This window comes from Mustelus asterias, chromosome 4 (genome assembly GCF_964213995.1).
Source record: "Mustelus asterias chromosome 4, sMusAst1.hap1.1, whole genome shotgun sequence".
Taxonomy (NCBI): domain Eukaryota; kingdom Metazoa; phylum Chordata; class Chondrichthyes; order Carcharhiniformes; family Triakidae; genus Mustelus; species Mustelus asterias.
Window position 1 is genome coordinate 101164406 of NC_135804.1, and position 14111 is coordinate 101178516.

The 14111-nt window shown below is 39.4% G+C and overlaps 1 protein-coding gene across 2 annotated transcripts in view; it reads right to left on the bottom strand.

Annotated features, from left to right (window-relative positions):
• The window catches only part of LOC144492892 (UDP-N-acetylglucosamine--peptide N-acetylglucosaminyltransferase 110 kDa subunit), a 71823-nt gene that overhangs the window by 49381 nt on the left and 8331 nt on the right, over positions 1-14111 (bottom strand). For both annotated transcript variants that reach the window (XM_078211475.1, XM_078211474.1), the window contains exons 2-5: positions 10334-10484; positions 9821-10064; positions 6019-6087; positions 2637-2753 (exon numbers count right to left, since the gene is read on the bottom strand). In XM_078211475.1, coding sequence (XP_078067601.1) covers positions 2637-2753; positions 6019-6087; positions 9821-10064; positions 10334-10484 — 581 coding nt within the window. The remainder of the gene's footprint in view (positions 1-2636; positions 2754-6018; positions 6088-9820; positions 10065-10333; positions 10485-14111) is intronic.

The following is a 14111-nucleotide window of genomic DNA, read 5'->3' on the forward strand; positions in this document are numbered from 1 at the left end:
AGGTGGAAATAAAGCTATTCAGGCAAAGATTTGAAACCTGACATTTGGGGCTGAGGTGCTTCTGCATGGTTGCAACAAATGAATGATGGCAAATAGGGTTCAGTGGAGGACAACTGAAGAGTGAATAGCTAGGCACTGGACTCCTGATTGATACCAACTCAACCCCCTAGGGGTGCGCATTATTGGATTCCGCCTTAATTCCACCTATTGCCAAATAGCCTGCTAACACCCAACTCCAGTGATTACCCTCAAAAGAAAAAAAAACCTTTTTCCTCCAGATCCCAAGATGAATGGTAACTGCATATTTTTCAAAGCTTAAAAACACCAAAATTGGACCTTATACCATTTAATAAAACCAACATTTTCCCCCTTGTAGCACATCATCGAAGTAACCGAATTTTATGATAACCTGGCTGTTTTCCCTCTCATGTTCTGCTGCTTACTCACATATCATGCCTTTGAATTTAATTTCACAACTTTACACAGTGAGACTTGATGACGAAGCCTATGGGCTGGTTCTCCAGTACCACAATTACTACAATTCTGTATTTTATAGAAAGGTGATGCAAAAGATAACCAAATACAATTTACTGATCCAATGAACAGAAAGTCCTATTACTGTTAACTGCAAAACAATCATGTTTAATTATATGCAGCTGGAGGACAATAATTAGTTTTCATTTGAGTATACAAAGAAACACTGACACTGTGGGGTGTAGCTGAGTTAGGAAGTATGTGATCACAATGTTTCACTTTATTAATAAAATCCCAGACTGATCAAAGATTGATATCCTTCACCAACTGGCATCCCGGACTATAACTACCACCACAGATTTTAATAATTCAATATTCAAAAAAGGAGAATGCGGAGTATTTTTCTACATAAACCACACCATACTAATTAAACTGTGGAGCACTGGAAACCTATCCCAGTAACAACCTGGTGCTTTAGCTTAGAAATCATCAGGGTTAAATCACAGCCTTCCAATTCTGTAGCAGAGAGTTTTTTAAAAACCTGCTAACATTACAGGACTGACAAAACAATGAACAAAAGTAAATTCACAGTGGGCATCAAGATGTAAATCTTATACCCGAAATTACATCTTTATTGCACAAAAACATTACAAATTTATTCAAGAGTCCCAAAGCTCAAACCTAAAATTAACCAAATAACATCTATATACTCTCCTAAAAACACAATAAAATCCTATATTGTGGACAGAAAAGGACAGCATGGTGTGTAATTTGAGTTTGCAACCATACTTCAACTGCTAAGCAGAGGCTCGATACTTCCCAAAATGACGGAAAATGAGGGGAAAGTCACCCTCAGGCAAGATATACAGCAACAATGAACAGCTGGCCTATCAAATGAATGTGGGAGAGGTGGGGCAGAACTGGTTAAGAAAGCACATGCAGCTGAAAATTAATAATTTTCTTTATTTTCATTTTTAATTAGGCAAGTTCAGAATGGTGCAAGCAAAAGTTAGCACAAATGGTCTTCTGGGAGGTCAGAAACTCATTTTATTCAAAGATAGCACTGGATATTGTGATAGAGATTGTAGACTTCTATAGAAGGGTAAGCTATATAGCAAAATGACCTACTCAAAACATATTCAATATAAACAAATTCTTACAGCATTTTGAGACACCAAAACACATGGTTACTGTGGAAGGGAGTTCAGAGTTAGCTAGCAGATCCACAGGCATATTTTTAGTGATAGCTGGGAGGGAAAGGGTTGAGATGATTTTTACCTAACAAGACTATGTTAACAGTTTGCTCCTGTGGATGTGATAACAGTATTAAAATAAATATGATTTTTAATGTTAAATATCTATATTGGCATATTAAATAATGTAATAATGTATTTTAACATAGTGTATATTTGTTCACCTCAATCAAAATGCGAGCACTGCAGAGATGACGGTAGGAGTTCAATAGCTAAATACATTAGTCAGCAGAGTATACAATATAGTTTGAGTCCCAGGGCAGTTATTGAAACACTAAGTGTCCAAATCATAAGGTGTCTATTGTCCAAGACATAGAAAGTGTCATTTCTTGGGCCCAGAAAGGACACATTGTTTTGGCATTATGCCTAAGGAAATGGGATTTGTGTAGAGGCGTCCTTAGTTACATAGCATCAAGGAAATTAGTCTTGCCAGAGGGAAGATATCCGGTTTTTGGACGGACAAATGAAATATCGTTATGCCAAGTAGTGCATTACAATTGGCTGAGGTAATCTGTCATGTTTTGGACTGACATGTTAACATGAAATGAAATTGAATTGAAGCTAATTAGCAGGAGTATTTTAGATTTTTAAAAGTATTTTAAAAGGTGTAACTGTATTGTATTTTGGCTCGGTGCCTCAGATCTTTGGAGACTGACCCAGAGCTATTCAACAATCTGAAGGCCTCCTACGGCCGTAGGTTAATGTTTTGTCTGTCTTGTATGATTTTTCATGTTTTTAAATAAGTTTTAGTTACATCTTAAGCAGAAGCTTTGCCTTTGCGAGTTTAATCTAAGTTTTAGGTCTTTAAGAAAATCAGGCCACCACCAAAGAATCCCCCACTACAATTACCCATCATATTTTCCTCAGAAGGAATATATGAGTGTGGTGTGCGAAAGGTTGACCACTTACCTTTTCGAAGTGATGGATAGCGAGCCAGATCTCTCCCTGAGCATTAAACACACATCCGAGGTTGCTCCAGGCAACAGCAAAGTTTGGCTGAGTTTCAATCGCTTTCAGGTAACAAGCCTTAATTAGTTTTAATTGAAACAAGAGAGGGAACCAGGAAGAAGGATGGGAGATTTGTAACAAAGATTGAAAGGAGGGAAAAGAAAACTTAATTAGTGCTCATTCTCATACCAGGCAAAAGTGAACCTGCAGCAAAGGCTAGCGCTGAATTCGCTCACTGGCCCCATGAGAGCATGCGCAAAAAACCTCAACCCACTTGCAGCTAGCCATTTTTCAGTTATGAAGTGTGGAATAACACATTTCCCTCTTCCATTTCAACTTTCTCCATTATCAGGCATTTAAAAACAAGAAAATTTTAAGCACTGCCCACAGCAGAACCTATCAACTTGTCCAAAGAGTTTTGCAGCAGTTTTGTTAGCAGAGATTATATCCTTTTCCTCTACAAATGTTATTTGTGATCTGACCAGCTTAAGCTTTACAGAAGGTGCAATTGAGTATACCAAGGGTATTAAAAGATTCTGATCACACATTAACAGCTGCCTGTGAGGTTCGGAAAACAATGGGTTTTTACTAGTTGTAAGAAGATATTGCAGAGCAGAATGCACAACCTCAAATGACAGTGCTGGATGCGGATAAAGGTCCCTGTAACGCAAAGCGCTATTGCCAATGCGCCATGCACGGCTCTGCAACATGTTGCAGCGGCGGCACCAGCAGTTCGCAGGCGCAGATTTTTAAAAAAGATTTTAAAAATAAAAATCGCAGTAGAGCGCACGCTTGCGCAGATGCAAAACTGCAGAGTAGTAAATCACCAGCTGAAATATATACCACAGGTAGTCCGCAGCACTCTACCTCAGGCACAGCAAAGGAATCACTAGAGATGCAGGTGCTAAAGTGCCCAGGCTGTGAATTGATTACACAATGCCAATTCCATTGTACCCAAGAAGAAATAAATCAACGTTAAAGCCAAATATTAAAACAAAAAATCACAATTTCAATCAAAAAGATTAAAGCTAGAGAATTCACAAAGAAATTAAAAGCATCACTACAACATTGGAGCAACTGCGGAAAGTGATGCTGCAGACATTGTTTATTTGACGCCAGCCAGAATTAACTGGCACCGGTGACAACCTGGGCATTTCACTCAGAACTATCCAAGGTAGACACTCAGCCAGCCATCTACTAAATAACGCTGGCGCACGCAGGCGCATCGCCGCGCAGCCTATGCGTTACTGCAGGCTCACAGCGCATGATCAGTAGAGCAGAATGCTGCAAACCAAACAAAGAGGAAAGAAATTAACAAAATCAGTAGTTAGAAGCTTTACTGGTACTTTGTAGAGCTATTGCCAATTTTACTTTTTAACTAATTTTCTCTAAGACAGTGGCTACTACTTTACAAACATGTATCAAGTTGAACAATTTTTTCTTCCAAATTACAGTTTTTCCCATTTTTAAAAAGTAAATATAAATACTTATTTATTTAGATACTTTTTTGGAAGCCACGAGACAGAAGAACTCAGGCATGGAGGCAAATTGTTTGTGGCAGTGCTACAAACCCGTTACCATTATTTCATCTCATTTTCAGGGTAGTCGATGACGGGAAGAGCAGACGGTGTCACCCCTAGATCCTGGCCTCGAGCTCCGGTCAGCGAGGCACCTACAGGGGAGAGCTTTCACCCGCCTGAAACCTTCTATGTATAATATCAATCATGAAAACGAAAAAGACAAATAAGAAAGACAAAATAGTTAGTAAAGAGTCCAACAACATATTCCTGGATTTGTTCTAAAATGCAATCTTCTGGAAAAAAAATAGACAATTTCATATTTGTATTCCAAAGCAGTTAATGTGTTTAGCTTCAGTTCATGCAAAGTGCTGTCACTGTCAGATGCAGTTGTACATGACATGTCTGGGCACCAATTTTGTTAAACAAAATTGAAGTCGGTGGTCTGCTCTGAAAGCTTCTAATCACCAAACTGAAAAAAAGATATCGTAAACTTAAAAAGTTTTGGTTACACCTATCCATTTGGAGAGGTTGTAAATAAATTTTGCCAGTCCAATTGGAAACACACCGAGGCACAAGTCTAGTGGCAAGGAAGAGTGGGGAGGACAGAAGGGATGGGGGGAGCGGTTATTTCTAGACCCCTGCCCCCCTTTGTGTGCCTGACAACCTCAAATTCAAGGAAGAAAGGGCCTCCATACATTACAAGATAAAGTTTTAATTTATAACCCAGCTGCACTGCAAATCTGCTGGTTTTGTCTTTTAAACGTACCGATCAGAGCTTTAAATGAAATCTCATTTTATACTTCATCGAACGAAACATCTAACTATCGCCTTCCACCGCTGAAATAAAGAAGTCAGCATCGAGGAGCAAGCGCAGTCTCACTTTATACAGATTGAAGCCGCAGTGGAATGCACTGAAAGTTAGCTCTCCATTCAACGGCCTGTGGGCTGAGGCACTATTTACCCCATTGATCTTTCACCACCCCACCTCCCTCCCTACAACCACCCACATCCATCCCCCATCCCACCCCATAAGCACACATACACAAAGTCAAATGGACAGCTACGCTGCGCAGACACTCCACTTTGCAAGCGCGCGGGACTCAGAATGTCAGGCGGAGGGACTCTGTACGAGGTCCCCCACTTCTTCCATTCTTTGCCCCTCAGTGGCTTTGCATAAGGTGGCTTTTAACTCTCCAAAAGGTTGTATTTATATGTATATATAAACATGTATATAAATACATATGTATATATCCATACATATACATTAAAATGATAATTTGAAGTATGGGTGATCAACACCACTTTAAATCCAGAACTAAACTACATCAAAAAGAAATTCAACTGCTAGAAGCCACCTTATTAACTGAGCAAATCTGGTATATCGGTTCATTTCTCAAGACTAAACCAGCACTGAAGCAAAGCTACGATAACTCAAAATTTGGGATCTTGAATGGTGATGTTAAGTGTTACTAATGCAGCCTTTCTTCCCATTAATGTTGATGGTCTGTGTGAGGGGTGCACATGGTGAAAGCAGCTGGCATTTGTCTCTAACAGAGACAGGATTAAAAGCAGAGGACTGCACTGGGTCGTACTGTTTCAGCCAAATTTTAAGTGCCTTTACTTAGCCATAGGAGTCATATTTTCTTACTAGTTGTTCAGTCAGAATCCTCTGGTCATCTCTGGCGATGAGGTGTACAGTTGATCATTTTCCATGGTTACTATCCAGTCATTGTAACTACCAGTCAGGATGATGGATTGCTATCATGATTATCTGTGAGAGTTTATCTTCACAGTATGATTTAATTAACAACAACAGCACTTACCTTGGCTTCTTCTAAGCGACCCAGGGCTTTAAGGAGGTTCCCCAGGTCACTGCGAACACAATACAAATCCTGCAAGAGAAAAACAATAGACTCATTCACGTTCGTGAAATGTGGTATTGAGAAAGTTTTGTATTCATTATAAATATGATTATAACCCTCCTATGAATCTGAACCGAATCAGATACCATTAATTTCCAATGTTTCTGCTCTTTCTGCTACTAAAATGTGAACCCTTTCACCCAGCTGTATCACTTTATGTCCACTGTTCCTAGCCAAGCTATGTACAGTAACCTTAAAGTAAAAAACAAGCTGTACTGAGGTTCTGGTTCCATTTTGCCTGACTACACTTTAACCATGAAGCTTTTCTCAGTTTTTGGACAAGCAGCACTCGAAGATGTAACTACCAGACACATGGCAAGTTAGCTTGCTGCAAAATCACAGCAGACAATTCTGCACAACAATTTGTAAAATGAACAAATTTATAGCTAAACAAAAAAAAATTTAATTACAACATAAACTGTTACGTAGATTACGAGGGGTCTCTGCTGGCACAGCTCACATTTGATTTTATAAACAAGAAATGTGTCTATGCTCTGCAGATAGCAGATTTAAATTAGCTAATCATGTTGACTTATTTTAATAGCACTAAGATTTTTGCTTCAATCAAATTTCATGACTACACCATGTCTAGATTGATAATGAAAAGTTTTTTTAAAGTTCAAATTATAAATTGTTGTAATTACACCCTCCTATCAATGGAGCCAGGCTGCATCTTCACTAGTTATAGGATGCAATTACAACTGGAAAACGGCGGCACAGTAGTTAGCACTGCTGCTTCACAGCTCCAGAGACCTGGGTTCGATTCCCGGCTTGGGTCACTGTCTGTGTGGAGTTTGCACATTATCCTCGTGTCTGCGTGGGTTTCCTCCGGGTGCTCCGGTTTCCTCCCCCAGTCTAAAGATGTGCGCGTTAGGTTGATTGGCTATGCTAAAATTGCCCTTAGTGTCCTGAGATGCGTAGGTTAGAGGGATTAGTGGGTAAAATATGTAGGGGTATGGGGGAAGGGCCTGGGTGGGATTGTGGTCGGTGCACACTCGATGGGCCGAATGGCCTCTTTCTGTGCTGTAGGGTTTCTATGATTCTTACATAAACAGTTTGCAACTATTTCAAATGTTGACCTTAAATTCGGACCCGGATTAGGTCTGCATTCTGATCCAATTATCTCCCAGCTTCTGAAGCTGCTTCACTTAAAGTTTATATTTGTGGATGTTGACTTAATGATATGGAAGATCAATTAGCATTGACAATTTTAAAACTCCACCTCTTCGATAATGCAACCCAAGCTCTGTTTCATCTAATCAGTATGACTGTCTCACTTTCTTCTGAACTCAAATGGCATTCCTGTATGTTTTCTATTAAATTTGCAGTATTGCACATGTGCATAGCTTAAAAAAAGAGATTGCAGAAAAAAGGGTCAGTTTTTGAAATCGAATACTTATTATGGTACCTAAAGATATTGTACTTTCAGCAATTCTTCTGAATACTGCTGAGGAGTAAATACACACTTTGGTCTTCTGTTTCTTTCTCAAATGACAACAAAGTTGAAATTTGTAGTCATGTGGAGTGCTAGAAATATTCAAATAAAAATTCTCCTTATAGTTGAGAACGCCTAGATCCCCAAGGGAAGGATTTTCATTACACTACAAGCAAGATTCGGGGAAGACACCAACTCATACCAAACGGTTTCTCAGTTAAGATAAACATCTCTTTGCCCGCTTGTCTCCACCAAGAGAGAATCTAACCATCGTCCCATGACATTCAATTGCATTACTATCATTAAAGCCCCCTACTACCAACGTCCCGCAGGTTATCATTCACCTGAAACTTAACTGAATCTACCTATATAAATATTGGGGTCATAAATGCAGGTAAGAAGTTGAGAATTCTGTTGAGTAACTCACCTCTTAACTCCCCAAAGCCTGTCCACCATCTACAAGGCACAAATCAGGAGTGTGATGGAATACTCTCCAACAACACTTGCTGCTTTGTCAAAGACACCCATCCATCACCTTCAACATCTACTCCCTCCATGCACAGTGGCAGCAGCAATACCATCAGCAACTCACTAACGCTCCTTTAACAGTACCTTACAACCCGCAATCTCTACCACCTACTCGGACAAGGACAGCAGATACATGGGAACATCACCACCTGCAAATTCCCCTCCGAGCCACACACCAGCTTGACTTGGAAATATAATCACCATTCCTTCGCATTTATTGGGTAACAGCACTCCTAGAACTTCCTGCCAAACTGCATCGATATATACCTACACCACATGGATTGCGGGGGTTCAATATTGTCCAGGTCTTGCTGTATATAGGCAGAGACTGATTCAGTATCTGAGGAGTCATAAATGGTGTTGATTGTGCAGTGAGCATCCCCACATCTGAGCCCCCAGATGTTAGTAAGGAGGATTTTACAGGGTCAACGGGGTTGGACGTGCAATTGCAGTGTCCAGTGCCTCGGTCAATGCTGGGTGATCTGGGAACCTTCATTCTTTTTTTAGACTTTGTAGCAGTTTGACACCGTGTGGCATGCTTGGTCTTTTCAGATGTCATTCAAGAGTCACCCACACTGCAGTGTGTCTGGAGTCACATGTAAGCCAGATCAGTTGGGTTTTAAAGACCGGCAATGGTTGCATGGTCACGATTACTAAAACAGCTTTTTAATTCCAGATTTAATTAACTGAATTTAAATGATGGGATTCGAACAGTTCTCTCCAGAGCATTAGGCTGGGCCTCTGGATTACTAGTGTAGTAACATTACCACTCCTTCACTGCCTCCGGAAGATATATTGCAAGCAGTCTTTTCATATACTGAATTTGCAGTAGAAGCTATTGGGAATACATGTTCATGCATCCAGGATTTAGTATCTACCATGACTAGATTAGGCATGCCATCTTGCAACCAACTCCACAAGGACCCTGTTTAGCATTTCTGTTTTCATCTTCCTGCCAAAAAGAATATCAAGTACAGATCTAAACCTTCACTAGAAGAGCAAATATTAAATTGCTTCACAAACTGAATTGTTGCGGCAGAACTACTGGAATCATCATTTAGTAAAACATTAGTGTCTCAGTGCTTTGGTCAGTGGAATGATGGTACTCGCAGTTTGAAGCAAATTGCACAATTGATTATGCAGATCTTAAGGTTATTTGCATCTTCCATTTCTCCAGTAAATGCTAATACCTGGACTTGCCCAGTAATTTCCACATTGTCTAACTAGGAAGAGAGAGAATCCATGTGGAATCTTTATGTGGTTGAGCTTATTCCAAAACGACATACCTGGTGATGGAAGACTGGAACTTAGCCAAAATTCCACAGCAGATTGAAAAAGAGTCCATGCAAAGCATGTAACTCTTAAGCATTGTTGATGACAGTCTGGGATCAATGGGACGTGAAGGGGTGCACTAGCAGATGGATTTTTCACAATCAGCCCTTAATAATCCATTCAACAAACTTGTAAGTTGTCCTAACTGGACATGCAGAGGTTTACCAATGTTGCCATCACTAACTGAAACCATTTCCAAAATAAGATTACATCAAGACTGAAAATAAGTATGCCCTATATCAAAGTGACAAATAGAATTTCATTCAGAAAGCAAAATTAAAGCCATACAAAATAGTATTGCAAATTATTAAATTACATGATCAAGTGAAATGGAAGTGGCTAAAACAACTATTTTTACAGCTATGAACTGGAGTTTAACAGTATGACAAAAATTGCATGCTAACATACAGGGTTGTACTGTAGGGCAGATACATAGGCTTGCACTGCTCCCTCCATGTCGCCTGCTGCAACCAGTGCTGCCGCGAGGTTGATGTATCCATCGATAAAGTCCGGTTTGAGCCGGAGGGCATGTCGATAATGTTCAATAGCTTCCTGAAGTTGTCCGCGCTCTTTATAGACATTCCCCAAGTTGGAGTAAGCTTCAGCCAACATGGGATTCTGTTTGATAGCCAGAGTGCTAAAGTGAGCAGATCTGGAAAAGAAAATTTAAGAAAACATGGTACAACAAGCAAATCTGTTTTTTAAATTAAGGCCAATTAATCTTCTGCCTCACAACCAATAGTCAAAAGCAGTTTCAGTCTATGTCATATTTCTTTACTGTCATCAGATAATTTACACTGAAAGAAGATTGTTAAAATATACATGCTCCTTTTGGCTATATCACAATAAAAAAAGTTTGCTGCACCTCAGCTGAAAAATCCCTCATTGGTTTAAAAAGTGGATACGCATGTTGCTCATTACCTGTCTAGCCTGCGACACTGGAAATGTATGGAGGAAAGAAGCAGCAGCACACCAGTGTTATCAGGCTCCTGTCTCCAAAGTTGCATGCAGTGCCTCTCGGCTGCCTCGAAATCTCCAGCTTGATATTCACGATGCGCCAGTTCTGCTAACCCTGGAAAGAAAGCATACATTTTATTGTTGCCATTTATTCTAAAAATAGGTAAGGAAAATTAGATACGAAAATGCTTTAAAAAGTAGTGAGAACACAAAAGTAATCAAATGTAGATTAAACAAAGACAAACAAGTTAAAACCCTGTAAAACATTTCCATCATATCAATAGGCAATATACTTGATTTATGTTGTGCTTTAAATATAGCAAAACACCTTAAGGTGCTCCACAGGAGCAACTTTTAAATGATCATTCTTGTTTGAAGTGTTGCCTGACTGGTAGTCAACATACGTCAGCCAGCACAAGGATGGTAAGAAGTCTCACAACACCAGGTTAACGTCCAACAGTTTATTTGGTAGCACGAGCTTTCGGAGTGCTGCTCCTTCAGCAGGTGAGTGCTGGATTTGGTTCACAAACAGGGCATATATAGACACAAACTCAATTACAAGATAATGGTTGGAATGAGAGTCTTAACAGGTAATTAAATCTTTACAGGTACAGACAATGTGAGTGGAGAGAGGGTTAAGTACAGTTTAAAGAGGTCACCCTACTAACATGCCTATCTGCCTTCAAAGATCTATGGACAAACACGCCATTGATTTTCTTTTCTATACTGGTTAATTTTATGGGCCAAGTGAGATTGCCCTCATTTGACAGATTTGGCTTGTGATTTGGGTCCATGCAGCAATTAGGTTGAGGCCAGCTAATTCATTTGATTCAAGACCCTTATGATAAAGAATTATAAAGGACCCATAGGCCAAAGAATTGCCCGAACCCATAGGCCAAAGGAGAAATCACATTGGTGGAAGTAAGTAATCTTGGCAATGGTGCGGATTTCCGTACAGAGTGATAAAAGCCCTGCCTCCAAGATTGGAATCCTAATCGACAATTCTTGCCTCCTAATGATTCCTGAAATCCACAAAATCTTTTCACCACATAGGGCCAATTACCCTATCTGCTCATACAAAGATAATTTCATAGAATCCCTACAGTACAGAGGGAGGCCATTTGGCCCATCAAGTCTGTACCAACCACAATCCCACCCAGGCCCTATCCCTGTAACCACACACATTTACCCTGCTAACCCCGCTGACTCAAGGGTCAATTTAGCATGGCCAATCAACCTAACCCGCACATCTTTGGACTGTGGGACGAAACCAGAGCACCTGGAGGAAACCCATGCAGACACGGGGAGAACGGGCAAACGCCACACAGACAGTGACTCAAGATGGAAATCGAACCCAGGTCCCTGGTGCTGTGAGGCAGCAGTGCTAACACTGTGCCACTGCGCCGCCCAGTCATGGATGGAACACATCTGTCAGCCTTACAAATTCTTCCAGTACTTCACACTATTCCCAAGGGTACAGTGAGATTGTTATTTTAAAATATCTCCTCAGAATGGGCTGAAAAAGAATTTACATTCCAAATCCGAAAGGTTACTTAAACCAATCACAGAACTCAGTCTATTCATAACTTGTGACAATTGGACCAACCATAAACTGAAGAGAGATTAAGCCATTCAGAGCTAATGCATATGATGGCTATGCATTCTACTTTATTACAAGGGATTGCTCATTTTTTCTTCCATGTTTTGGAAATTATAAACAGCTTTTTTCTAGTGGAAACCAAAACAAAAAACACAAACCAGTATCCTTGGAGAGATTTAAACTGAATATACAGGATTAGAAGATGATCAAGAATTCAGTAAACCTTAAATGAGATTAGATACATGAAGTAAACAAATATGTTTACTTCATGTATCTAGAGTGGAAAGATTTTATGTTGAACAAATCCCTATCAATAGTTTAAAGTTAGACAAAGTTCTCATTTATAAAACCTGGCTTCTTTGCAATCCACTTCAGAAAGCCCAACACATGGGTACCAAGTGGAGAGGGGACTCAGTTGAGCACACATCAGCATACTGTAAACTCAACATTAAGACAATTACACAATACAATTCTTCCTTAAAGCTTTGCCCTACCTGGTTGATAACTACAAAGCTGATAAAAGAATTTACTTAAATTAAGAGTTCCCATCTCACTGAGGCAGCTTCAGGTCAACCCAGGTCCAAAAACCTGTTCTGAAAATTCTGCTCACATTTTGACAGCTGTAACAAATTCCACCACAGAAGCTGAGACAATCCACAACATTCTAAAGAAAGCAGACCACAGCATTTAAAAAAAACAATTTGTCCTTCTCCCAAATGTTAATGATCTTTTAAATATTTCAGGATCCAAACTTTCATCAAAAAGTTACCAGTTCTTTTTTTGGTCATACACTGTGTACCATTTTTTGCTGAAATCTATTAGTTTTTGAGATTTATTGATCACAAAGAGGGGTGAAAACACTACCACCTCCCACCTTCAGTGGCAAAGTACAGACTCTTATGAGATCCAGTCCATTTGTGTGTACAGATGGAAGCTTTCACTATCTTGATATTTAAATGAACGTAGTCTAATTTAATGAGTGCACCCTCATGTTCTAAGGCACTGGAATTTAACCCCAAGCAATTTAAACTGTCTGCTTTATTTCAGGAAATTTAGCACTGCTTCTCTGCCATGGTTTCAAAATCAGACTTTGAAGTTTTATTGCAATTTTAACATTGGCTCCCCTTTGCAGTAACAGTAAAACTTCATTATAAATACAGCCTTAAGGTTAGCGTTAGCATTCTCTGTCAGGAGCACTTTCATCAGTCAAAGTCACTCAGTTAAACTCTCCCTAAACTAAGATATCTAAATGTCAAACTATTTTTTGACAATCATTCCACTCCTGTTTGGAGTCCAAATGTCAGCTTCTAATATGCCATGTTATATGAATGATGTTAATGGGTAACAGCCATCTTGTGTTAATTGTAATTACTAGAGTGTAACACAATGGACAATTCAGACTTCTAAATCTGTGCTCTCATTGAGGGTTTGTTAAATGGTTAGCTGATTTAAGGCAGCCATAGGCTTTTCCATTTCATAGTTTATCAATGCTTGAATGCATATTATATCAGCCATCTTAAAAAAGTACTGTTCCTGAGAATACAAACTAAGTTGCCCAGAATTTTATTAGTCCTGGGCTTTTGGGGGCTAGATTTGCAAAGATGTCAAAGGACTTGAATTGGTTGAAAAGAGCAAACCTTCAAGGTGGAAATACTATTAAATAACAGAAAAACTGAATGTTTTTAAACTCCAAAGCAAAAGGATATTTCTCCCTCAAGTGAAAAGAAGGGCATCTGGTTAAACAAAGCCAAACTGAGCAACCGGTCAAGTGCAAAGACTAATCAGACTATAGGAAAATTATTTTTGTCCAGATTAAATCAATAGGCATATGCATAAGACTTTATCAAAGGCAACAAAGATGATAGTGGATGTCAGCAGTGGCAACAGTAAATATTTTTTAAAGCTTTGTTAGGGCAATTGAGGACTCCAGAGGGACGTTGAAAGAATCCCCAGGGAAGTTTTAGGTGAGCTCCCAGGACACAGCATACATTTTAATTGGTAACACTGAATCAATCTTCACTTCAATAGGCGACACTCAATTACCAATAAAACAAGAGAGAGTTTTCTTTAAAAGTTTCAAGTGTCAAAATGAATGCAATCCTGAGAACGTGTTGCAAAATTAATCAAGCTAGTTGTTACAGC